Below are 24,247 nucleotides of genomic sequence, written 5' to 3' on the forward strand. Positions count from 1 at the left end.
GAATTACATGTGTAGCCTAGCAATTTTTTCCTGAAATTCCCTGTGGGCCAGATACTACGGAAACAGAACCTAATTAACTGAGAAGGGAGATGACATCTGTTCAAAATACTTAAAACTTCATGTTTTATTTCACTTCTTTCACACACACTTAAATGCCTGAGAAACATCTGAGGGAAGAGTGTTGTGAGTTCAAAACCAAACCCCTTTCAGCCTTTCATTCATCTTCATAAAGAAGCAAAAAGAGCACAGACCCATTTTTCCCCTTTGCAGGACAATATGTTCTCATGAAGCAGAGGTTGCCTGATGTTTGCTCTGGATCATGAATATTTCAATTTATTATCTTGCCCTACCGTCTGCTCTGTATATTCTTCAAAGTGGTTGTCATAGCAACAGTATTTTGCTCACAGAAGATGCATATTGTACCAATGGCTGCTGATAGTTTCTAGATACTCCATCCTTCTTGGGAGGCAGAGTCATCAAGTGTAAAGGTCAGCCCTGTTAATTACTGTCATGGACTTTATAATCCACTCTGAGAAAAGTAATTTCCTTCTTAGCCCCACTTAGGCAATCTGTGGGCTTGTGGAAGCCTCATGCATCTAAACAAAAATGTGCCTCTCCACAACTTTTACTGGTCAGTCATTTCCAAAGCCAATGAGCAATGTTTATCTTTGAGTTGACTTAGGGCACCTGGCCAAGGAGGCAAAGAAATGTATGGATTTTTTGCAAACTCCAGTCCATGCAATTTGCCCTAATACTCATCCAACTGGACAATATATAGTAGATTACTTATTTAGGAAAAGCAGAACTTGGAGCAAGGTACTAGTTTGTAGAAGCAATTTTTATCTCCCTCAGACCAGCTCATCTTGTAACGTTCTTACATTTCTAATGCATTCCTGTCAAGGGAAAGGTTACACATGGCCATTCTGCTGAAAATGGGGCTCTTCAAACCTGGATCTGCTTTCTACAGCCAAGAATGCCTACCCAGTTTATGGTGATTTTGTTGCGAGTTCAGAGACATTTGAACGATGGATGCCTTTTTAATCCCTTGGAATGGAGAGGGAAGAAGAGCTTTGTAAATTTTCCTGACCCCTTTTTACTGAATTCGGAGGAATCTGAAAGTTGTAGAGGAAAGATAATCATCATTGATTCCCTTTAGATGGTGGTTCTATGAATTGCTGATGCTGTCAGCCCAGGATCTGCTTGCCTTCCCCCTAGTTCCATATCTGCTGTCTCAAGGCCCAGTAGTTGACAAAGGCCTAGATAATCTTCACCTCAAACCCTGGTTTGAGAAAGTTTCCTTGACTTTTTTGGTTTCTTTGGTCAGGCAACTGATGTTCTCCTTAAGTTCTGCAGGCAGTCCCCTCCAAATTCTATTATAGTGTCTGGAATTTGTTTCTGCTTAGTATTTTTTGAAGAGATTCAGAACTCCCCTAGGCCTTGGATTTGATTTCTCCAGATATCTTGGAAAGTGGTCTAATCCTACATCACCTCAAGTGGCAAGCTTCTTTTCTTGAGACTGTTATTCAGCCAGTTAATTGGCTCTCATCCTCTGCTCACTAGAGTCCAGGAAATGGAAAAGCTAGAGAGTAGACCTTACTTTCCTTCACTCCTCACCCATCTCATTCTTCGTTCTCAGTCAGTGAGGCATTTGCTGTCTGCTTGCTATCTCCAGAAGTCTTTGTAGCAGCCATCATCTTGTGGTGCTATGTCAGAAACTTTGATTCTTTCCTAGTGTTTTGTAATAAGGTGCCCTTTTGTCAGAGAAACCTAAAACTTTACCGCCTTAGAACTCAAGACTTTACATTCTCCACGTCTTTGTCCTCTGCCACAACCCCAAAAAAGGGACAAAAGGCATCCAGAACAGTTTGAGCAAAATTGACTTGGATTTGTATCTAAGGTCTGTGTTGTAGGTTGTAGGTTGCAAATCATAGCTCAACTTCCTGGGCCAAACAAGAGCCTGGCTATGCAGGAGATTTGTCAGGCATCTACCTGGAGAGCCAGTTACACTTTTATATACCATTAGTCTGTGCATGATGTCCTTGGGTCCAGCATTCAGGTGGTGAGCATCAATCTAATGGGGAGAGGACTTCTCATAGAATCTTCACGTCCATAGGGTGTTTGCTGGTCCTCAGTGTTCATTTGGCCCTCCCTGGATATTCCTGAAGACTGGAACCACAAAGCCGTGTCCATCATAGTGAAAGCAGACGTTGAACATTCCATTGTACCAGATGCATCTAGAGCAACTTTTGCATAGATGTTCAGGCCACTAGCTGCCCCTCACATACTACAGATCTTCTCTCTTCTCTTTTATTCCGCAGTAAGCTTTGCTACGAACTGCAACACCTTGTCCCAAATCGAGCAGCACCTGCCAAGAAGTTGATGACTGATGCCACACACTCAGATGGGGAGCTCATCTGGACCACCTTTAGACCCTTCTGTGCCTCTTGTGTCTCTCCTTTTCTCTCCCCCTCTTCCCCGAAATTCTCTCCACATTAATGTCCTCGAGCTCAGAGCCATACATCTAGTATGTGTGGCATTTCAACCCTTGCTTCAGGGATCCACAATCCAAGTGATGATGGACAATATAACAGCAATGGTGGGGAGGAGTATGATCAACTTGGCTCTGTCAAGAAGTCATTAGGCTGGTGCATTGGTCTTCAAATCTAACCTGTGGCTTTGCATCCCCAAGCTTACAAAATGCCCCATTGGATCAGCTAGGATAGCTAGATCAGACAACCACAAGCTAACTGTGAAACTCAATTGTGCGGAGTATCTTTTGTGGGTAGGTCTATTTTGGGGCCTCCCTATTTGCCACATTCCAGAACAAGAAGTGCTGGATGTTCTGCTTCAGGATCCCTGTCATATGCCTTCCTCACCTCATGGACACCAGAGTTCATGTATGCCTAACCATCGATCCCATTAATACCAAGCGTCCTGGGGAAACTTGGACAGGATTCAGTCTCAGTGATTATGATAGTTCCAGCTTGACTTAGACAGTTCTGGTACTCTCATCTGATAAATCTGTCGATACAGCTGTAGATCACACCTATTCTTCCCAGTGTGGATTCACAAAAATGGAGGTCGTATCTTACACCCAGATCTAGCATCATTATATCTGGCAGCCTGGATGCTGGCTAGCTAGCGGTCATGGAATGAAGCTATTCTACGTAAGTCCAGAACACTTCGATATATAGTAGTAAAATCTCCAATGGACATCCCCATCTCCCTTGGAAGCCCTGGTTTCTGTTGTTCTGGTCTGTCTGCTTGCCCTAAAACATTCAGGGCTATCCATAAAGGGTATAGTTCAGGGTCATAGCATATTTTCCTACCCTACAATTGTTAGATTCCTCAAGAAGCTCATTTATGTACTTCTCCCAGTCTGGGAGCCCCCTCCTTTCTGGGACCTCAGCATAGTATTACTGGTTTGATGTGTCCTCCTTCTGATCCCCTCAGAGCCTGCTCTTTATGCCACTTGTCTATGAAAACTACATAATATAAGCATGGAGAGTAGAGGAAATTCATGTTTGGTTCACCTTAATTAATCTTTGTGGAACACCGTGTAACTCTTAGCCTCATTCGAAATTCTTTCTTTAAAAAGTTTTAAATTTTCATTTAAATCAGCTGATTCACCTTCCAGTTTTCTTTCCCAATCTCTGTTAAAACTAGAGGGAAGCCAAACAGCACACCATTGTTTGAAAGAGGCCTGCACGCACCGACTTAGGAAAAACAAGTGTTATAGATCCATGGGATTGATACTATGCCCAAGCTTTTAAACAGTTTCTTGGAGAAATCCCTTCAGTAATAGACTCCCAAGGGGTTTCACTTTCTTCCTTCAGAATAGGCCTTGCAGCCTCACCCACTCAGAGCCTGAGCTTCTGGCCTCAAGCACTCCTATTTCACACTGAGCTTTGCCAGCAAATCCAACTATGATAGACTCCTAATTAGAGGCTTGTGCACTCTTCAGGGCCTAATTCACCTCAGCAAATACTTGCGGTAACATCAAGCAGTCTTTTCAAAATAGAGTAGGATTTATTAGTTAACTGAAATACAACATTGGAAGTCCTTAGTTTAGCACAGAGAAATAAAATTTGTGTGTCCATCTGTCCAAGCCAGAGCAATCCATTAGCCAAGCTGTAATGGGTTCCATTATTGCTTTTGTCTCTGACCCTTTTGTCAGTCCCACATGAGAGCAGCCAGCCTTTTTGAGAAACCACTTTTAATCCCCTGCCAGTCACCTCTCTGTCCTTTGTCCTTTGTTTCTGAGCTGGTCTCTTCTCAGCTTCCCTGCTGAGAGGTGGTGGGAAAAACCACCTTTTTCGTGGTGATTGACTGAGTATTTTGGTCATTGTGGTTTCCCATTTTCTCTTGGGAATTATGCACTGATATGGGTCACTTTCAGAAGGTTCCATCCGATTCCTTATGGATCTGTTCATTGTGGCCCAGACAGCAAAGCGATGCAAACACCTCATATCTGCTGTGCTGCCCTGAGAGCCGACTTCAACTCCGCACCCCTGCACTCCCCCACATGGATAGCAATGGAAAGTACAGAGGGAAGCTGAGGCACACATAGGCTTCATAAAAATATTATGAAAAATTGCCATTTTATTTGGTCTCACTCTACTCTTTTTGTCTTTGAGTGGGGGGCGGGGGTGCAAGGACATTTGTGGTGCAAGTGCAGCTCCATTGGATACTGCTGATTAAGAGAATCCTATATGGTATTCGTGGATGCATGTGCACCAGAGTGGAATCCATGTAGAGAATACATCTTGAAGAACCATAGTTCCTGAAAGGTAAGTAACTGTTCTTTCAAAATTTAATTGTTGCCTTTGCTGTGTTGCTCCATGGCACACATCAGTATTGCTGTATTCCTCTCACTTATAACCTAGAATAATTTTTGAACATTAGATGAAAGACCAGTTCATTAACCCACAGTACCACTTAGCTATCTACAATATGAATATCACTAATGTTCTTTCTTTACAGACACTGGGATTTTTTTTTAAGGATGCCATCAAGAAGTTTATCGTGACTCAGTGTATTCTGTTGCCTGTGACCTCTCTTCTGCTTTACATTATTAAAATAGGGGGAGACTACTTCTTCATTTATGCCTGGCTGTTCACATTAGTTGTTTCCTTGGTGAGTATGGAGGTACTTTTTTGTCCATTTTGAATATCAGTTTGTTCTTGGGCTATAGTGCACACAGTTTTTAAAAGATATATATTTCTTAAAACTGGAAGAAATTTAAACTGGAAACCCTATCAGTCTTTACAATCTTATTACTATCATTAGTCTAGCAGCAGCAGCAGCTCCTGTTTATTATTCCTCTAAATGCTCATAAAAGCTTATTAATGTGACATTTAAATGAAAAATACATTTAATCTAATATTGAAGTGTCTTCTATCAAGGAGCAATAACAGTTTGACCACGTGTGCATTTCTGTCAACAGTATCTGACATCCTTTTTCAAACATCCAGCCACTGGTCCTCAGTTACATAGTACTTAGGGTACGTCTACACTTAAAACGCTACAGCAGCATAGCTGTAGACAATCACCACAGTGATGCGAGGGGTTCTCCCTTCGCTGTAGTGAATCCACCTCTCCAAGAGGCAGTACCTAGGTTGACGGAAGAACTGGACCTGGTATATCTCACGAATGTTGACAGAAGTAGTATCAAGCAGAAGTAGGGAAAGTATTATTTCCCTGCTTCTGTTTCCAATTTTTAGGGTTCGTTTTTCATTAATGATTAATGATATGTCAGATAACTCAATCAGTTCATTAAACAGAAAAATCAGCACAGGAGAGGGTCGTACGTTATCAATCTCTGGGAAGTGGTCTCACAGCAATCACAGCTCACATCATCTGTGTCTGCTCCAAAGTGTGAGTTAATCTGACATGTTTTTGTCCATTTGTTTACAGCAAGTAGAAAATTAATATACCTTACACCGTTTTCCTTATCTAGTTTCATATCTATTTTTCAGCATACAAAAGACATCTATACCAACCAGACACCATAACTTTCCAGATGTTCATGAACTGTAGAACATGCATCTGAAGAAGTGAGGTTTTTACCCACGAAAGCTTATTCCCAAATAAATCTGTTAGTCTTTAAGGTGCCACCAGACTCCTTGTTGTTTTTGATGAACTGTAGAGTACAAGTAGCAGCAGCCCATAGTGACATAAATTGTTTTATACTAACGATACTTGCCAACTATTCATATATAACAATCCTTAACAGAACACATCTTACTCCTGACAAGTTCAGCACACATAAAGAACAAAGGTTATACACAGTTCACCATAAGCTTAGCATAAGTACAAAAGCATGCTGGGAGTTTGGTTCATAGCTATACAGCTTTGCATAAATACAAAATGTACAAAGCCTTCTAGAAAAATATATTGGCTAACACAAGGATTGCATTTACTGTCTTAGTCAATGTATCATAGAATCATAGAACCATAGAATATCAGGGTTGGAAGGGACCTCAGGAGGTCATCTAGTCCAACCCCCTGCTCAAAGCAGGACCTAATCCCACCTAAATCATCCCAGCCAGGGCTTTGTCAAGCCTGACCTTAAAAACCTCCTAAGGAAGGAGATTCCACCACCTCCCTAGGTAACCCATTCCAGTGCTTCACCACCCTCCTAGTGAAAAAGTTTTTCCTAATATCCAACCTAAACCTCCCCCACTGCAACTTGAGACCATTACTCCTTGTTCTGTCGTCTGCTACCACTGAGAACAGTCTAGATCCATCCTCTTTGGAACCCCCTTTCAGGTAGTTGAAAGCAGCTATCAAATCCCCCCTCATTCTTCTCTTCTGCAGTCTAAACAATCCCAGTTCCCTCAGCCTCTTCTCATAAGTCATGTGCTCCAGCCCCCTAATCATTTTTGTTGCCCTCCGCTGGACTCTTTCCACATCCTTCTTGTAGTGTGGGGCCCAAAACTGGACACAGTAGTCCAGATGAGACCTCACCAATGTCGAATAGAGGGGAACGATCACGTCCCTCAATCTGCTGGCAATGCCCCTACTTATAGAGCCCAAAATGCCGTTAGCCTTCTTGGCAACAAGGGCACACTGTTGACTCGTATCCAGATTCTTGTCCACTGTAACCCCTAGGTCTTTTTCTGCAGAACTGCTGCCTAGCCACTTGGTCCCTAGTCTGTAGCAGTGAATGGGATTCTTCCGTCCTAAGTGCAGGACTCTGCAGTTGTCCTTGTTGAACCTCATCAGGTTTCTTTTGGCCCAATCCTCTAATTTGTCTAGGTCCCTCTATCCTATCCCTATCCTCCAGCGTATCTACAACTTCTCCCAGTTTAGTGTCATCTGCAGACTTGCTGAGAGTGCAGTCCACACCATCCTCCAGATCATTAATGAAGATACTGAACAAAACCGGCCCCAGGACCGACCCTTGGGGCACTCCGCTTGAAACCGGCTGCCAACTAGACATGGAGCTGTTGATGACTATCCGTTGAGCCCGACAATCTAGCCAGCTTTCTATCCACCTTATAGTCCATTCATCCAGCCCATACTTCTTTAACTTGCTGTGGGAGACCGTATCAAAAGCTTTGCTAAAATCCAGGAATAACACATCCACTGCTTTCCCCTCATCCACAGAGCCAGTTATCTCCTCATAGAAGGCAATTAGGTTAGTCAGGCATGACTTGCCCTTGGTGAATCCATGCTGACTGTTCCTGATCACTTTCCTCTCCTCTAAGTGCTTCAGAATTGAATCCTTGAAGACCTGCTCCATGATTTTTCCAGGGACTGTGGTGAGGCTGACGGGCCTGTAGTTCCCCAGATCCTCCTCCTTCTCTTTTTTAAAGATGGGCACTACATTAGCCTTTTTCCAGTCATCCGGGACCTCCCCCGATCGCCATGAGTTTTCAAAGATAATGGCCAATTGCTTTGCAAATCACATCCGGCAACTCCTTTAGCACCCTCAGATGCAGCACATCCGGCCCCATGGACTTGTGCTCGCCCAGTTTTTCTGAATAGTCCTGAACCACTTCTTTCTCCACAGAGGGCTGGTCACCTTCTCCCCATACTGTGCTGCCCAGTGCAGCAGTCTGGGAGCTGACCTTGTTTGTGAAGACAGAGGCAAAAAAATCATTGAGTACATTAGCTTTTTCCACATCCTCTGTAACTAGGTTGCCTCTCTCATTCAGTAAGGGGCCCACACTTTCCTTGACTTTCTTCTTGTTGCTAACATACCTGAAGAAACCCTTCTTGTTACTCTTAACATCTCTTGCTAGCTGCAACTCCAAGTGTGATTTGGCCTTCCTGATTTCACTTCTGCATGCCTGAGCAATAGTTTTATACTCCTCCCTGGTCATTTGTCCAATCTTCCACTTCTTGGATGTGTCCTTATCGTTGTTTGCCTCTCCACCAATTTTTGTCACTTGCAGGCTTTACCAGCAATAACTTTATTTTATTCCAAATCCAGGGTGGTTTGATTTAAATCAAAGGTATTTAAAATAATTGATTTGAATCATGTTTTGCATTTGTACTTTTTAGTTCCTTTTTCCTTGAAAAAGGTTGATAACCATTAAAACAGGTTTATTTGCAACTAAATGTAGCCTTTGCACTAAATGTGGTGCCTTTTACTAACCAGGAGGCTGTTATATCTGTACACATTTATTTAATCAATTATATAGCTTAACTTCTTACACTTATTCAAATTCTTAATTTATTAATTTTAGAAAATGGTGAATGACACATTTCTTATTTAATAAACATTTATTTGTGTCAACCTTTATTTGGATGGAAATTCAATTAAAAGTGCACAAAAACAGCGTTTTAACTTTATTAAATAAAACTACCTTTAAATGTGCTGGAAACATAAGAAAGTTTATCAAAACACGTTTTGCCTTTAAAGCTGATTAACTAAGCAAAAGAAGTATAATTTGTAATTGAACTGATTATTTCTGGTCAGTGTGAGTGTGATCTGTGAAGGTACTTAGGTGTCTAAATCTCTGGTTTAGGCAGCTAAGTTCCATTTGTGATCCACAGAATTTTTGCTGAACCCTGTAACTGCCTAAACTCACTCACTAAGCACACCTGGTGGATCAGGTCCCAATTTAATCCTGCTGGTCATGTGGCTGCCACCCACCTTATAACCTTCTGCCCAGTGGTTAGAGTACTCACCTGGGTTGTGGGAGTCATAGGCTTATTTCCTACCCCAGGCAGAGGGGAGAGAAGATTTGAACAAGGGTCTCTCACCTCTCTAGAGAGTGCTCTAACAATTGAGCTATGGGATATTCTGACATGGGGCTCCTTCACTTTCCTGTTGAAGCTGTTGCACTGTAAGTAAACAATGAAAGAGTGTTTGAAGCAGAGGGATTGGACATGGGGTCTCCCACCTTTCAGGTGGGTGCCCTAACCATTGGACTGCAGAGTCATATTCTTTGTCTCTCATCCAGTTGTCCCTGCTCCAATCACTCTTTCATTATTAACCCACCACACACCATGCCTCCCCGTCTTGTGTGGAGTCCTGCAAGAATGCCTTGGGCACCTAAGCTGTCTGACTCTGGGGTGGGTTCCTGTTCATGGATTGCTAAACAGAATTGGGTGTCTTCCTGCAACCTGGACTTACATGCCTGTCTTTGTGAGAGGGGCAGGGCTTAGCACATCCTCCTCTTCTTGGAATCTCCTATTGGCGAGCTTAGGCAGCTTCTCACCTAGCATACTGACTTTTGTAGATCACTTTCTTAAGCACCTATCTCTCCGCATTCATTGTATAGGGAGCCTAGGCATCTAACTCAGCTTTGTGGATCGTTGTGTGGTTCCTGTGATTTTCTAGGCTCATAAAAGTTAGACTCTGTGACACTCAACATTGCAATGCCCAAGTCCCCTCATGGATCTCACCTTCAAGATCTTAGAATAGTACATCTCATTCTCTGATACCTAGTTTTTGTTCATAAATTGGAAAAGGAAAACAAGCTTTCCTGCTTTTTTCAACTCCCAGTTGGTTTCTTAACTTTTAAATGAGCTAGTCATTGAACTGAACTAGTGGAATAAATTGCAATGAAGAAAATAGTCTCTCTGTACCCGGAGAAGAGTTTATGGTTGTCAAAAGCTGGTCTGGCGCTTCAGCAAACTCTGGTTCCAGATGTGTTGCCACTGACTTCCACCAGTTCAGTAGTTTGACTTTCCAATTTGGCAGCAAATAAGTATTACTTAGTATTTTTTGTATAGAAAGACAAGGTGGATGAGGTAATATCTTTTATTGGACTAACTTCTACTGGAAAAAGAGACAAGCTTGCAAGCTTACATAGAGCTCTTTCTCTTAATTTAAATTATTTTAATAGTCTATCAGTTTCAAATTTAATTTTTGAATAATTGTTCATAGTGCATTATAAACAATGTATTTGTATCAGATCTTAGGTTTACAGAAGAAGGAAAGGCAGTTCAAAAGTGGCAAAGGAAAAATATTGTGTACCGCAGGGGTTCCCAAACCAGGGGCTGGGATCCCTCAGGGGGTCGCAAGGTTATTACATGGGTGGTTGCAAGCTGTCAGCCTCCACCCTACACCCTGCTTTGTATCCAGCACTTATAACGGTGTTAAATATATTAAAAAGTGTTTTTAATTTATAAGGGGAGTCTCACTCAGAGGCTTGCTATGTGAAAGGGATCACCAGTACAAAAGTTTGAGATCTGCTGGTGTACTGCATGTATCTCCCAAACAATTATAGCATTGCTCCTTATGCTAAGTAATTCAAGAATAAAGTTCTAATATGGCAATCCTTTGGGCCCATTTCTTAATTACGTCCAAGCTCTGAAGCACAACAAAGCCTGCAACTAGAATAACAATATGTCTTGCACCTGAAGAAGTGAGGTTCTTACCCACGAAAGCTTATGCTCCCAATACTTCTGTTAGTCTCAAAGGTGCCATAGGACCCTCTGTTGCTTTTTACAATATTCTTGTAGTTTTCATTGGTATGGAGAGTTATTTGAAGATATTGGACTCCAGAATAATAGTGCATGCAACCATGCAGAGTGGGCTATGAGTCTGCCCATAGTTTGATGAAGGGTGAAAGTCCTAGAAAATGGGGGGAATGAATTTGAAAGATGGTGGAATATGGGCAAGTTGGTCCCCATTGATGGGGATTTAGTCTCCTACGTCACTTAGTGTGAAATTTTGAAAAGCTCCAAAGATCATAATTACTTCTGCAGGAGAAAACTCTGAATTTGCAAAATCCCTAATAAAAAATAATTAGGCGCTATAGATACAAGAAACTCCAGAAATGCAAATAAGGAACTGGAATGTTTAGATCAGGGGTCAGCAACCTACGGCACGCGTGCCAAAGTTGGCACACCGTGTGGGCTGAGCCGCTCAGCCCCGCCGCCACTCTGGAGTTCCCGCTGCCAGCTGCCGGCTCCTGCGGGACCCGCTGCAGGACCCGCCGCGGGTCCAACTCAGCATCCGCTGCTGGCCTGGGGGGAAGGAACCCCAGGCCGGCAGCGGACTGAGACCCCAGCTGGTAGGAGCCACCGGTGAAAACTCCAGAGCCGCGGCGGGCTGAGCCACTCAGCCCGCTCCGCTCTGGAGTTCCCGCTGCCGGCTCCTGCCAGCCGGGGTCCCCGCGGGTCCAACTTAGCACCCGCTGCTGGCCTGGGGGAAGGAACCTCAGGCTGGCAGCGGGTTGAGACCCCAGCTGGCAGGAGCCTGCAGCCGAAACCCCAGAGCGGGGGTTGGGCTGAGCCGCTCAGCCCGCCCCGCTCTGGAGTTCCCGCTGCTGGCCCCTTGCCAGCCGGGTCCCGCCACTGGTCCCACTCAGCACTTGCTGCCGGCCTGGGTAAAGGAACCCCAGGCTGGCAGCGGGCTGAGACCTCAGCTAGCAGGAGCTGGGGGCAGAAACCCCAGAGTGGCGGCAGGCCGAGCCAGTCGCTGCTCAGGGGTTCTGGCTGTTGGCCCCTCGCCAGCAGGGATCTCTACCGCGCAGCTCCACTCACCTTGCTTCCGGTTGGAGGCTCTCTTGCAGACAGGGTCCAGGCCTCCAGCCCTGCTCAGGCCTACCAGCCACCTACTCCACTCACCTCAGCTGCCAATCTTGGTTTCCAGCCTTTGCTCAGCCTGCTTTCAGGCCTGGAGTCCCAGCAGGCCACCCTGGGCTCTGCTCCTGGCCTTGGATCAGTCCTCTTCAGCCTCCCTGCTGTGGTCCACTGTCCCCAGCCTGGGACAGTGAGGGTTGCACACCAGGCAAGATGGGGTGCAGCTCAGCACCCCATCTTAAAATTGCTTATCTTAGACCACACTGCCTTGGACCTTGTGCCTGCCTTCTATTGCCATTTTTTTTCCCACTGAGAGTTGAAGGGAACATTTGACAAAATGGCAGCTCCTAAGAAAACAAAGCTAGATGTCCGATCATTTCAGCCTGCTTGGACAGATGCATTTGGATTTATTGAAAAGAAGGACCGTGCTATTTGTGCTTTCTGTTATGAAGGTGTTTGTCGCACATCAAGTGTTCAACGACATTTTGAAACGAAGCATGAGAAAACTTTTCTTGATGAAGCAGACAAGACTGAATCAATCAAAAAGGCAGTAACAGCCTATGAGAAGCAAAGCAGTGTTTTTAAAAGCTTAAGTGTAAGTAAAAATCAAGCTACAGAAGGAAGTTACAAGATTACACAGTCCATTGCAAAAAACGGAAAGCCATTTACAGATGGGGAATATATAAAAGAAGTTTTTCTCAGCAGTTCAGAGATTTTGTTCAATGATTTGCCAAATAAAGATACAATCATATCTAGAATAAAAGAACTGCCCATCTCTGCCAGAACAGTTGAGAGACGCATAAGTGAAATGGCAGAAAACATTAAGGAAAAGCAGACGACTGCATTGAAAGACACAGCAGTGTTTAGTGTTGCAGTTGATGAGAGCGTGGATATAAATGACGTTCCACGTTTGGCAATTGTTGCAAGATACTGTGCTTTCGATGAAATCCAAGAGGAACTTTGTTGCCTAAAACCCCTGCATGGTGCAACAAAGGGGGAAGATATACTGGAAAGTTTTGTAAACCATTTTGAAGAACGAGGAGTTGACATCAGAAAAATATTTTGTGTGACAACAGATGGTGCTCCTGCCATGGTTGGAAAACAGAAGGGATTTGTAAAGTTACTTGAAGATCAAATTGCCCATCCGACAGTCAAATTTCACTGTATCATCCATCAAGAAAACCTGTGTGCAAAAATTTCTAATTCAGAGCTTAATAATGTGATGAATACAGTGTTGCGAATTGTGAATTTCCTTGTTGCTTGATCTGCTTTGACTCACAGACAATTTCAAGCACTGCTAGAAGAGATGGACAACACGGCTGCTACTCTGAAACCGGTGCTTATAACGACATCCCACTTCACAGCAACATTCGGTGGCTAAGTCGTGGCAAGGTTTTGGTGCGCTTTGTAAACTGTTTTGAGGCAATCAAGGCCTTTTTGTCAGAAAAAGAACAAAACTACCCCGAACTCGATGATGACAAATGGCTGTGTAAGTTCATGTTCCTAACTGATATCACTGCTCACCTGAACGAACTTAACCTCTGTCTCCAGGGTGCAGGGCGAACAGTTCTGGATCTTGATGAAGCCTGGAAAGCATTTGTTGTGAAACTAGCAGTTTTTTCTAGGGATATTCAAACTTCTACTTTCCGCTACTTCCAACACATAAAAGAGCTATTGACACATTGCACTGTCAGTGTTGATGAGATTGGAAAGTACATGCAAGAACTGGAATCAGAATTTTATGACAGATTTCAAGATTTCCAGCGATTTGGCCCAATGCTTTCTTTTCTAATTAAACCTGAAAAGTTCAACGAAAGCAACTTGGATTTGTCTGTATTTCAGTGGATGGGTGTTGAAGATTTCGAAATGCAACTCATTCAGTTAAAAAGCTCAGAATTGTGGATATCAAAGTTTGTGGATCTGCGGAGCGCACTTGAAGCTACCGAGAGAGATCATGGGGCCTCTATTTCTGACCTGCTGAACGTCCCTGCCAGTGAAATTTAACTGTCTGAAGAAAATTGCATTTGCAATGCTTTCAGCATTTGGATCCACATACCTGTGTGAACAGGTATTTTCACACATGAAATCTGTCCTCTGTCCCTCTCGGAGCCGGTTAACAACTGATCACTCAGAAGCCTGTGTGCAGCTTAAAGTATCCAAATACGTGCCAGACATTGGAAAACTCAGCAAGGAAAAGCAAGGGCAAGGATCACACTAAACTGATAAGATCTGCATTTTAATTTATTTAAAATTAAAGCTTCTGAAACATTTTGAAAACCTTGTTTACTTTACATATAACAGTAGTTTGGTTATATATTATAGACTTATAGAGAGACCTTCTAAAAAGCGTTAAAATGTATTACCGGCTCGAAATTAGAGTGTATAAATGAAGATTCGGCACACCACTGCTGAAAGGTTGCCGACCCCTGGTTTAGATTGTAAATATTCCAGATAATTCAGATCTTGTACTCTAAATCCCAATGATTTTCAATAGGACTTAGGTTCCTAAGTCACTTTGTTTTCCCAAATTTAACCCTTGGCTTCAGTAGTTGTATGACTCAAACCAACCACACTGGCTCCACACACTAGATGCTCTCCTGCCTGGAGTAGACAGGAGTCATTGGATCTCCTTGGCCTGTGGGGAGAAGAGGCTGTGTAAACACAGCTATGGACTGGCTGTGGAAACATGGACATCTATGAAAAAATTGCATGGTGAATGCAGGAAAGGGTACCACAAGAGTCAGCAACAGTGCTGCATGAAAGCAAAGGAATTTCAGGCAGATTTAAAGTACAAAGGTTGGTTTAAAGATCATAAAATACATATGGTACATAATCTACAATAACCTAAATTTAGGTGAATAAATTTAATGATACAATTTAGATATTAGCATCCAAATATTTGGGTACATCACTCATGAAACCTATCAATTTAACCTATCATTTAAATCAGCTTTTGTACCAAATGACTGGAGGATAGCTAATGTGATGCCAATTTTTAAAAAGGGTTCCAGTACCGGGCAGACTGGTTGAATCTATAATAAAGAACAAAATTGTCAGATACATAGATTAACATAATTTGTTGGGGAAGAGTCAACATGGTTTTTGTAAAGAGAAATCATGCCTCACCAATCTACTAGAATTCTCTGGGGTGGTCAACAAGCATGTGGACAAGGGGGACCCAGTGGATATAGTGTACTTAGATTTTCAGAAAGCCTTTGACAAGGTCCCTCACCAAAGGCTCTTTAGCAAAGTAAGATATCATGGGATAAGAGGGAAGATCCTACCGTGGATTGGTAACTGGTTAAAAGATAGGGAAAAAAGGGTAGGAATAAATGGTCAGTTTTCAGATTGGAGAGAGGTAAATAGTGGTGTCCCCCAGGGGTCTGTTCTGGGACCAGTCCTATTCAACATATTCATAAATGATCTGGAAAAAGGATTAAACAGTGAGGTGGCAAAATTTGCAGACAATACAAAACTACTCAAATCCCAGGCAGACTGCGAAGAGCTGCAAAGGGATCTCTCAAAACTGGGTGACTGGGCAACAGACTAGCAGATGAAATTTAATGTTAATAAATGTAAAGTAATGCACACTAGAAAACATAATCCCAGCTATACATATAAAATGATTAGCAGTTACCACCTCAGGAAAGAGATCTTGGAGTCATTATGGATAGTTCTCTAAAAACATCCACTCAACATGCAGCGACAGTCAAAAAAGTGAACAGAATGTTGGAAATCATAAAGAAAGGGATAGATAAGAAGACAGAAAATATTGTATTGCCTCTATATAAATCCATGGTACGCCCAAATCTTGAATACTGTATGTAGATGTGGTCACCCCATCTCAAAAAAGATCTATTGGAATTGGAAAAGGTTCTGAAAAGGACAACAAAAATGATTTAGGGGTATGGAATGGCTTCCGTATGAGGAGAGATTAACAAGACTGGGACTTTTCAACTTGGAAAAGAGATGACTAAGGGGGGATATGATTGAGGTCTGGTGAAAGTAAATAAGGAAGTGTTATTTACTCCTTCTCATAACATAAGAACTAGAGGCCACCAAATGAAATTAATAGGCAGCAGGTTTAAAACAAACAAAAGGAACTATTTCTTCATACAACGCACTGTCAACCTGTGAACTCTTCTGCAGAGGATGTTGTGAAGGCCAAGACTATAACAGGGTTCAGAAAAGAACTAGATACGTTCATGGAGGATAGGGGAAACAATGGCTATAAGCCAGGATGGGCAGGAATGGTGTCCCTAGCCTCTTTGCCAGAAGCTGGGAATGGGGGCGGGATGGATCACTTCATGATTACCTGTTCTGCTCATTCCCTCTGGGGCACCTGGCTTTGGCCACTGTCGGAAGACAGAATACTTGGCTAGATGTACCTTTGGTCTGACCCAGTATGGCCATTCTTATGTTCTTAAAAGTTATACAGAGAGTTGATTGTGGAAAGCAAATATAGCAATGAGTGAAGATTGTCCCTCATTAATTGAGAATTTTAGGATAGTTTGTCCCTTAGAAAATACAATCCATCGGGGAAGTACTTTCAGTTACTTTTCAACAACACTCCAGCTCATCTCTCGTGGTATTGCCGATGTCTGGTGATGTGTTCTAGATAGCTGTCCCTCGACCACCTGATGCCGTCCGACACCATGAGTGTAGCACTGACTGATTCCACATTCCTGCAACACTCAGTCATTACTGGATTCTCATGTGCCCTGGGCTCTGATGATTAGAGTGTGTGTTTGAACCTTGTAACCCCTAGCTCTCAAGCAATGGCCAGAGGAGTGTATTTCTCCACTTTTCGAGCTCAGGCGTTGCAGAAGGCTGGGATCCTGTTCTCAAAGGACACTGTGGTGTCCACCATGACGATCTTTTTCCATTCCTCATTGGTGGTGATGGTGTCCGGTCACAGTTGGCTATCCATTCCGGGGATGGTGGAGTTAAGAGCAACCGTCCCCTCGGGTGGCGGCTCTGATTAGGCGATTCTGGATGGTGTTGTGTCACAGCTGCCAGGCTCTGGAATGGGACTTGCAGCTACACAAGACATGGGGTAGCATCTCGCTGGCATAGCCGCATTTCCTGCATCACTTGTCCCGTATCCCATGGCGGACAGCTCTGTTCAGCGGGATGCAGTTGAGCTGGGCCCTGTGTATGAACCTCCTCTTGGCAAGTCGGGTGAAACTGCTCTTGCGAGGAAGTGATTGCCACTTGCACGTCACCTCGAAGGCCTTCCTCTGGTCCAGTTCCGTTTTAGGTTTTCAACATACTGGCAGCGGATGGCATTCTTCAGGGCCCTCTCCCAGCATGGTTCTAGCTCTGAGTGATGATTGTGTGCTCTGTATTCTTCACCTGTGGCACCAGAACTCCCAGCGCCTGATGTTCCTCACACCACGTCCAGTGGCAGCTGATATGCTTCTCCATTTGTCACATAGCATTGGGGGCACAAGTCCAGAGTGAAGCAAAGTTTCCCCCATTTCTTCCCAATTCGCCTTCCAGTGAGCCGCTCAGTAGGTTGTGACATGTTGGTTGGAGGGGGTCCTGGTGATTCGCTTCCTGATGACATCCTGCATAGCATTCTCTGCGATATTCCTCATCATGGTGTCCAGGCACATCAGAAGGCGGAAGGTATGAGTGTTCACTGCAACATTGCACAGATCACCCATTCGAAGGACGTTGGTGCCGCGCTGCCTGTCTGAGATGTACTGTGGATTTTCCAGTTGCAAAGTGGTTTCCCACTGACCAGTAGCAATCCAGTGTTTGCAAGCTTCTAGAATGCAGTTACCACTTGTTTCTCCACTGTCAGTGCAGCTCTTAATGTGGTATTACTGCCCTGGAGTGCTGGGGTGAGCTTGGCATACAGATCCAGGAATCTGGCCTTTCACGTCTGAAAGTTCTGCAGCCACTGCTCATCATCTTGAATCTCCATTACCTTAATGCTCGTTTCTTGTGTCCAGAAGCAGTGCTCGTCCATCCGCAGCTACTCTGTAAATGCCACCAACAAGTTTTCACTTTGTCCCTCCGCAAACAGTCCTCGAAGAAATTGGCGTGTCCCCCATTGTTACTATACTTCCTGTGGGTCTGCAAAGCACAGGAGAATTGTGTAGCGTTCATGAGATTAGTGCAGAGGTCTGTGGGCTCCATGTTTCTGTCACAGATGGCAGCCACTGAACAGTGCCATGTGAATTTGTGGAATATTTTTAAAAAGACACAAGTTATGGGATATGAATAGCATGATGGAATGGAGAAAGTTGCATTCTGAGAACTTGACCTCTAGCCCCCATAGATCCCTGGGCAAGTCTTTACTATCCCACAAAATGTGAAAATTTCCCAAAAGGCATTGCGCTGGATGTTGGCATGTGACTCACTGGAATGCCTACTCATGGTGCACTACAGTTTGCATCGACACAAGCACTCCAGGTGAGTGTGTGCAGCGCCAGTGCAAGCAGGCACGTATGCATGAGCAATAGACAAAATTCGGCAGCTGTACTCCCACATAATTTGTGTTGAGCAAAGTTTTAAGATATGATCTCAATTGAAGGGTGTCAGATTTAGCCTATGGAATGGGCTAAAATGTTTCATAGGCTGGACTATGCATTTAGGGCTACGTATGGCCTCCCATGCGCTGATGTCAATGGGAGGTTTTTCATAAAGATCATGGGTAAAATATGGTCTTTATGTGGTAATCGAATTTTAGGACCATTGACTTAATGGAACTAAGTCAGTTAGCTGAGGATCTGACTTTTGGTTATTAATATTGAAGGACATAAATCCACACCGTGTAGCGGTCAAAGCATAGGGGTTTATTACACACACCGCTGGAGGAGTGTCACCTGGCTTATTAAGCTCAGAGACACTGTCAATCAGTTGATTACAATGAAATATATAGATTTTCCATGGGCGGGGGAAGGTGACAGGGTAGGCAGTTCCACACCCCGGGATAGGTTTTGCAGCAAGACAAGATAGCACAATAGCCAATGGTTAAAAGGTTACACAATGTCTCCGCCCATGGTCTCAAGTTAGCAAGTTAACATTTGATTAATACTTTGATAAAATGTTATTAGTATAAAATATATATGTTGAATTCTGATTTGGGGTCCATAGGAACGGAGTAACTCCTTTGATTGTCCGACAGGTACATGTCTAGGGGATAAAGCAAAGAAACAGTGAAAGCATATGAAAATAGAGATTGTCTCCTTTATGTCTTAAGGCAGGGCATTGGTCCCTTGGAAGGGAGGTGGAAGGATGCCATATCATTATAGTGACATGTACCAATTTTTCATAAACTCAAGGTTGGATCTGTGGGAAGACTGTTTTCCCTTCAGGAGAAACACAATAGGAACAGGGATTCTTTGTTCAGTTTGAAACATTGGATGAAACATAATTATTCAGTTATTGCCTTAACATCTGGCATTTCTACTGACCAAGCAGATCTTAGCAAAGGCAATGTTATTTTGTTTACCCCAGCTTTCTCTTAGCTGATCACTATTAGCTAGGCCTCTGGTCTCCAGACCAAACTCTGGACTTTGGGTCTGGAAAAGAGCTGGCATAATTCATATACCAGGTTGTTATATAACATGCACATGGATTTTAACCCTTCAAATATTATTTGCTCAATACTTTATTGTTGCATTTAGCATCACTTATTGGGGAAAATCTGTGCCTCGTTAAGGCCACAGCTATTTTTGCCCTTTGTTTCTAACCTTTACCCATCCTCTCCCTTCACTGTTTGTCTCCTTTGTTGTTCTTATTTCACATGTGCTTCACTCCCACTCCCTTTCCATCTGCTACAATGGTCAGCAATGAAATAGTTAATTTTGACTTTTAAAATGTCATCTTCAGACTTTAGATTTACACCTCTGAGTGAGATTAATGGAGGTGGGGAAGTTGACACCTCTGAGTCAGACTGTCTGCACGTGGAAAAAGACAACTTTGTGTTACACTTGGATCACACTTTGGAGACTTTTGTGCTAGAATGTTATTTTTTTAAAAGACAAACCAGCAAATCTGAGCATGTCATGTGGCTCTCCATGACATTAAGTAGGTCAGACATTTGACTTAGCTGGACTGCAACATTCAACTTTCCTGTATTGTATGCAGTGTTCCTGGATTAACATGGCTAAAATGATTTTAGAGAGACAAGGTGGGTGACGTAATATCTTTTATTGGGCCAACTTCTGCTGGTGAGAGAGAGATGCTTTTGAGCTTACACAGGGCCTATCTTCAGGTTCGGGAATTGAAACTCGGAGCATATTTCCCATACCAGAAGAAGAGCTCTGTGTAAGCTCAAAAGCTTGTCCCTCTTACCACAGAAGTTAATCCAATAACAGATATTGCGTTCTCTACCTTGTCTCTCTAACTTTACTGTTACTGTTTCTGCCTATTCTTAAGTTTATCAAGCATGGTAGAAATCATTTCTTTCGAGAAATCTGCTGCTGCTGCAGTTTCTAAAGAACAAAATGGTCTCTCTGAATGGTGCACTCTGCTGCAGGTGGAGCTGTCAGTTTGGAGCTTTTTCCCATATTTTTAGTGCTCACTTCCCCCCTCCCCGCATTTTCCAGTTGAAAAAAGTAAAGTGAATGTTGTCATCCAATTGTCTCCCCCCCTTTGCTCTGTCCCACTTTTTCTAACCTTTTCCATTGTCAGAAAAGTATATAAGGAAGGGAGAGTAGGTTGTCTTGGTTTAACTTCCCCATCCTTTTTCAGTGGGGGTAAAGAGGGAACAGATGAAAAAAGAAGTCGGGGGGGATGTAGAAAAATGAAAATCAACAACCAAAAAGTTTCTGTTTCTGAAAACTAAACTAATAGAAATTGAAATGAATGGAAATGAAAAATATGATAGAGAATTAAATGAAAATGTTCATTTCACTTCAAAATTTCTTGCAAAAAATAAATTATTGTTCCAAAAAAAGTCAGTAAAATACCCTGTTATTTTTACCCATTCTACCCAAGTCCTAGCTCCTTTTCTAGAAACATAAGTTTTGCAGGATCATGCTAGATACCTGCTTTGTATGATTGTATGATCTCAGCTTGTACTCACTGTGATGTTATATGATTAAAACATGACCATGTAGATCATTGTTGCTACCACTGTTATATAATTGCAACAAATCTTATACAAAGTGTGTCAAGTAAGGTGTCAATGGAAAAGTAATGATTTACTGAATATGATTATGCTATTTGTATGCATGTATCATTTTTATATCTGAAATTATGAATATTAACTATGTACCTGTATTTCAAATGTGTTTGCTCATGTGGTAACACCCGCAAGGTATTTAGCCAGCACATTGCAAAGGAACTATATACATTGAATGGCCCATCAAAGAACACTTAACTCACAATGAGCCATGGAAGATGCCTATCTACACTTAATGGGCTTTTCCTGAGAATATTCTAACTAGAGTATGGGTAATGGCTTCTGCTATGACTAAGCAAAGCAGGCATGGACATGTGACTTGCACATGTGACTCCAAACCCCATCTTGTTAGCTGTAATTTTTCACAAACTAGAACAATGGGTTTCTCTTCACTTGAGCTATGGCTACACTGGCGCTTTACAGCACTGCAACTTTCTCGCTCAGGGATGTGAAAAAACACCCCCCTGAGCGCAGCAAGTTACAGCGCTATAAAGCACCAGTGTAAACAGTGTCACGGCCAGTAAGCTGTAAGCGAATCCCCTCAGGGAGGTGGAGTATCTGCAGCACTGGGAGAGCTCTCTGGCTGGCACCGCAACCACACTCGCACTTCAAAGTGCTGCCACGGGAGCGCTCCCGCAGCAGCGCTTTGGAGTTTCAAGTGTAGCCATGCCCTTGGCAGAAGCTATAAAAGGCCCTGGAAACATCCTCCATTTTGACTCTTTCCTGCTGTGATCTAGTAATGGGAGCATTCTAACCAAGGAACTGAGGACCTTCCAATGATTTGGAAGCAACCAGAGACTTGATTTAAGCCAGCAGTTTATTCCATCATTGCTATAAGCCTGATCCAAGAACTTTGCATTTATTGTATGTATTTCATGCCTTTAACTCTCACCTTTCCTTCTTTTTAAATAAACCTTTAGATATTAGATACTAAAGGACTGGCAACAGCGTGATTATTGGATAAGATCTGAATTGTATATTGACCTGGGTATGTGTCTGGTCCTTTGGGATCAGAAGTACCCTTTGGTCGATTAAATTGGTTTTAAAAAAAACACTCATCATTAAGTCTAGTGTTTTTGGTGGTGATACAAAGACTGGAATGCCTAAGGAGACTGCTTTTCTGACTTCTTGTTAGCTAGTGTGGTGAAACAGAAGTTTACTTTTGTTGCTGGTTTGGTATATCTTATGGGAGAATAACCACCTGTTTGGGGGGGGGAGGGGTCTGCCCTATTTCTCAGCAGTTTGTTCTGAATTTGGTATTCTCAGTTGTGACCTACTGAGGCATGGTGACACTCACCCTGCTCTTTTCTTCCTCATCTCTCCACCTGCCCTTTCTGGCACTCGGGCCTCTGAAGTCTTAACTTTGAAAGAATCCTGGTTTTATGGCTGGAGGCAGAAAAGTGCTCACCAGATCTGCAAGGCTCGTTGCCCTGTCAATTGAAATGTTGGCAGTGGGGAGCACCGTGAAACCTGACAATCTTCCCATGCTTTCAGAGTAAAGGTGCTATGCTAAAGAATGAGAGTGTCATGTGGAATGGTCAGAGGAGGAATAATGGAATACTTCCTTTTTTTTAAAAAAATTGAAAGGATAATTGCATCTAAGCTTTGACTAGTCAGTGGTTCCAATCAGAGGAAGTCTTCAAAGATTGCAAACTTTTGCTGTAATGGGAACAAGTCAGATTTTCAGTGCCTCATTTTGTTCTCTGCATGGTCTTCTTTCAGACCCTCTTCTAAGGGAATGGCTCCTTAACACCACCTTCTGCTGAAGGCTTCTTACTCCAAAATTGTGTTCTAAAATCTAGAAACAAATATTATTCTCAAGTTTTAAGATTTACTTTTGGTCTAGTTCACCAAGGATTTTTCTATGCCTGGTTTTAACTCTGTGTTTCTTTGCAGGTTCTTGTCACAATATATGCAGACTACATTGCCCCTCTGTTTGATAAATTCATTCCACTTCCTGAGGGAGAGCTCAAACAAGCAATTGAAATGATGGCAAAAAGTATTGACTTTCCTTTGACTAAGGTCTATGTTGTAGAAGGTGAGACTTTTAAGTAAACACAGAGTTCATAAACCCCTTACTTTTTAGTTTCCCTTTAGTTTTATTGATTGGGGGGGTATTTAAGTTTGCCAACTCATGTGCTTTAGGTCAGGGCATGTGCTCTAGTTATTTCCATGAAGGCACATAGAGCCGTTTGTGTCTTAGGGTCAGTAAAGTTATAATAAAGTTGCCAGAATGAAAGTTGCCAGTGCAACCTTAATTTAGCGTCCCCCTCCCCCCTCAATACGTGTGTATGTATTTTCAGCATTTTATAGGAAGTATGTCATAGAGCAAAGAATAAAACCAGGCCTCCTGGGTCCCAGTTCAGTGCATTAAACAAAGGAAAATCTTCTCGCAACCCTGTGCCTCATTAAATGTCCATTTTCTACAGTTGCTGAAGCAAGTATCCGATGGATGAAATTCTTTCATCGTGATTAAAAGCAATGCCATAATACATATGTACAAGGAAGTCAAATTAAGGTCACACAGCAACTTTCATTCTGGGATTTCCTAACTTTTAAGCATTTGACATTGCAACCTTAACATGCTTTCCTAGGTTTAAAACACTCTGAAAATTCATCGTGTGGAAACATATCAACCCCAGACATGTCATCAACAGTCTGAATCTAAGACCTTTATTTCACAGCACAGATCTCTACTGCTTGAGCTAAGGGAGTATCAGTTAGTAATATAGACTGTTACCTTCTGTGTGGACCTGCCGCTAGAAGGGGGTGTCATACCCTTTTGCTAGTGGCTTTTCACAACTATTTATTAGAAGAATATTGTAAGTTAGGATTCCTGGGTTCTATTCTTGTTTCTGGCGGGGGTGTCAGATACAGTGGTTAGACAGTGCAGCAAGGCACATTTATTCAGAAAGGCAATGTGGTCAATGTATGAGATTTGGGTTCTATTCATGACTCTTCCAGATGCCACCCTGTGTTCCGTCTGCAAAATGGGGTGAATTATATTAGCATGTCTTGTAAGGTATGATACCATGCTTAAGAATAAGGGCTGTGGAATGCATAGAATTGTTAATACCAGTCAGTGGAAGCCTTTAGACTAGAACCCATGTTGTCTCT

The 24,247-nt window shown here is 42.8% G+C and overlaps 1 protein-coding gene across 2 annotated transcripts in view; it reads left to right on the forward strand.

The window, feature by feature from the left end:
- ZMPSTE24 (zinc metallopeptidase STE24) overlaps positions 1-24,247 on the forward strand; it is a 99,821-nt gene that overhangs the window by 40,443 nt on the left and 35,131 nt on the right. For both annotated transcript variants that reach the window (XR_008443094.1, XM_054011790.1), the window contains exons 5-6: positions 4,984-5,136; positions 23,027-23,168. Coding sequence is in view for 1 of the 2 variants with exons in the window: in XM_054011790.1 (XP_053867765.1) it covers positions 4,984-5,136; positions 23,027-23,168 (295 nt within the window). In the remaining variant the exon portion in view is untranslated. The remainder of the gene's footprint in view (positions 1-4,983; positions 5,137-23,026; positions 23,169-24,247) is intronic.

The sequence above is a fragment of the Malaclemys terrapin genome, chromosome 22 (assembly GCF_027887155.1).
Source record: "Malaclemys terrapin pileata isolate rMalTer1 chromosome 22, rMalTer1.hap1, whole genome shotgun sequence".
NCBI lineage: Eukaryota > Metazoa > Chordata > Testudines > Emydidae > Malaclemys > Malaclemys terrapin.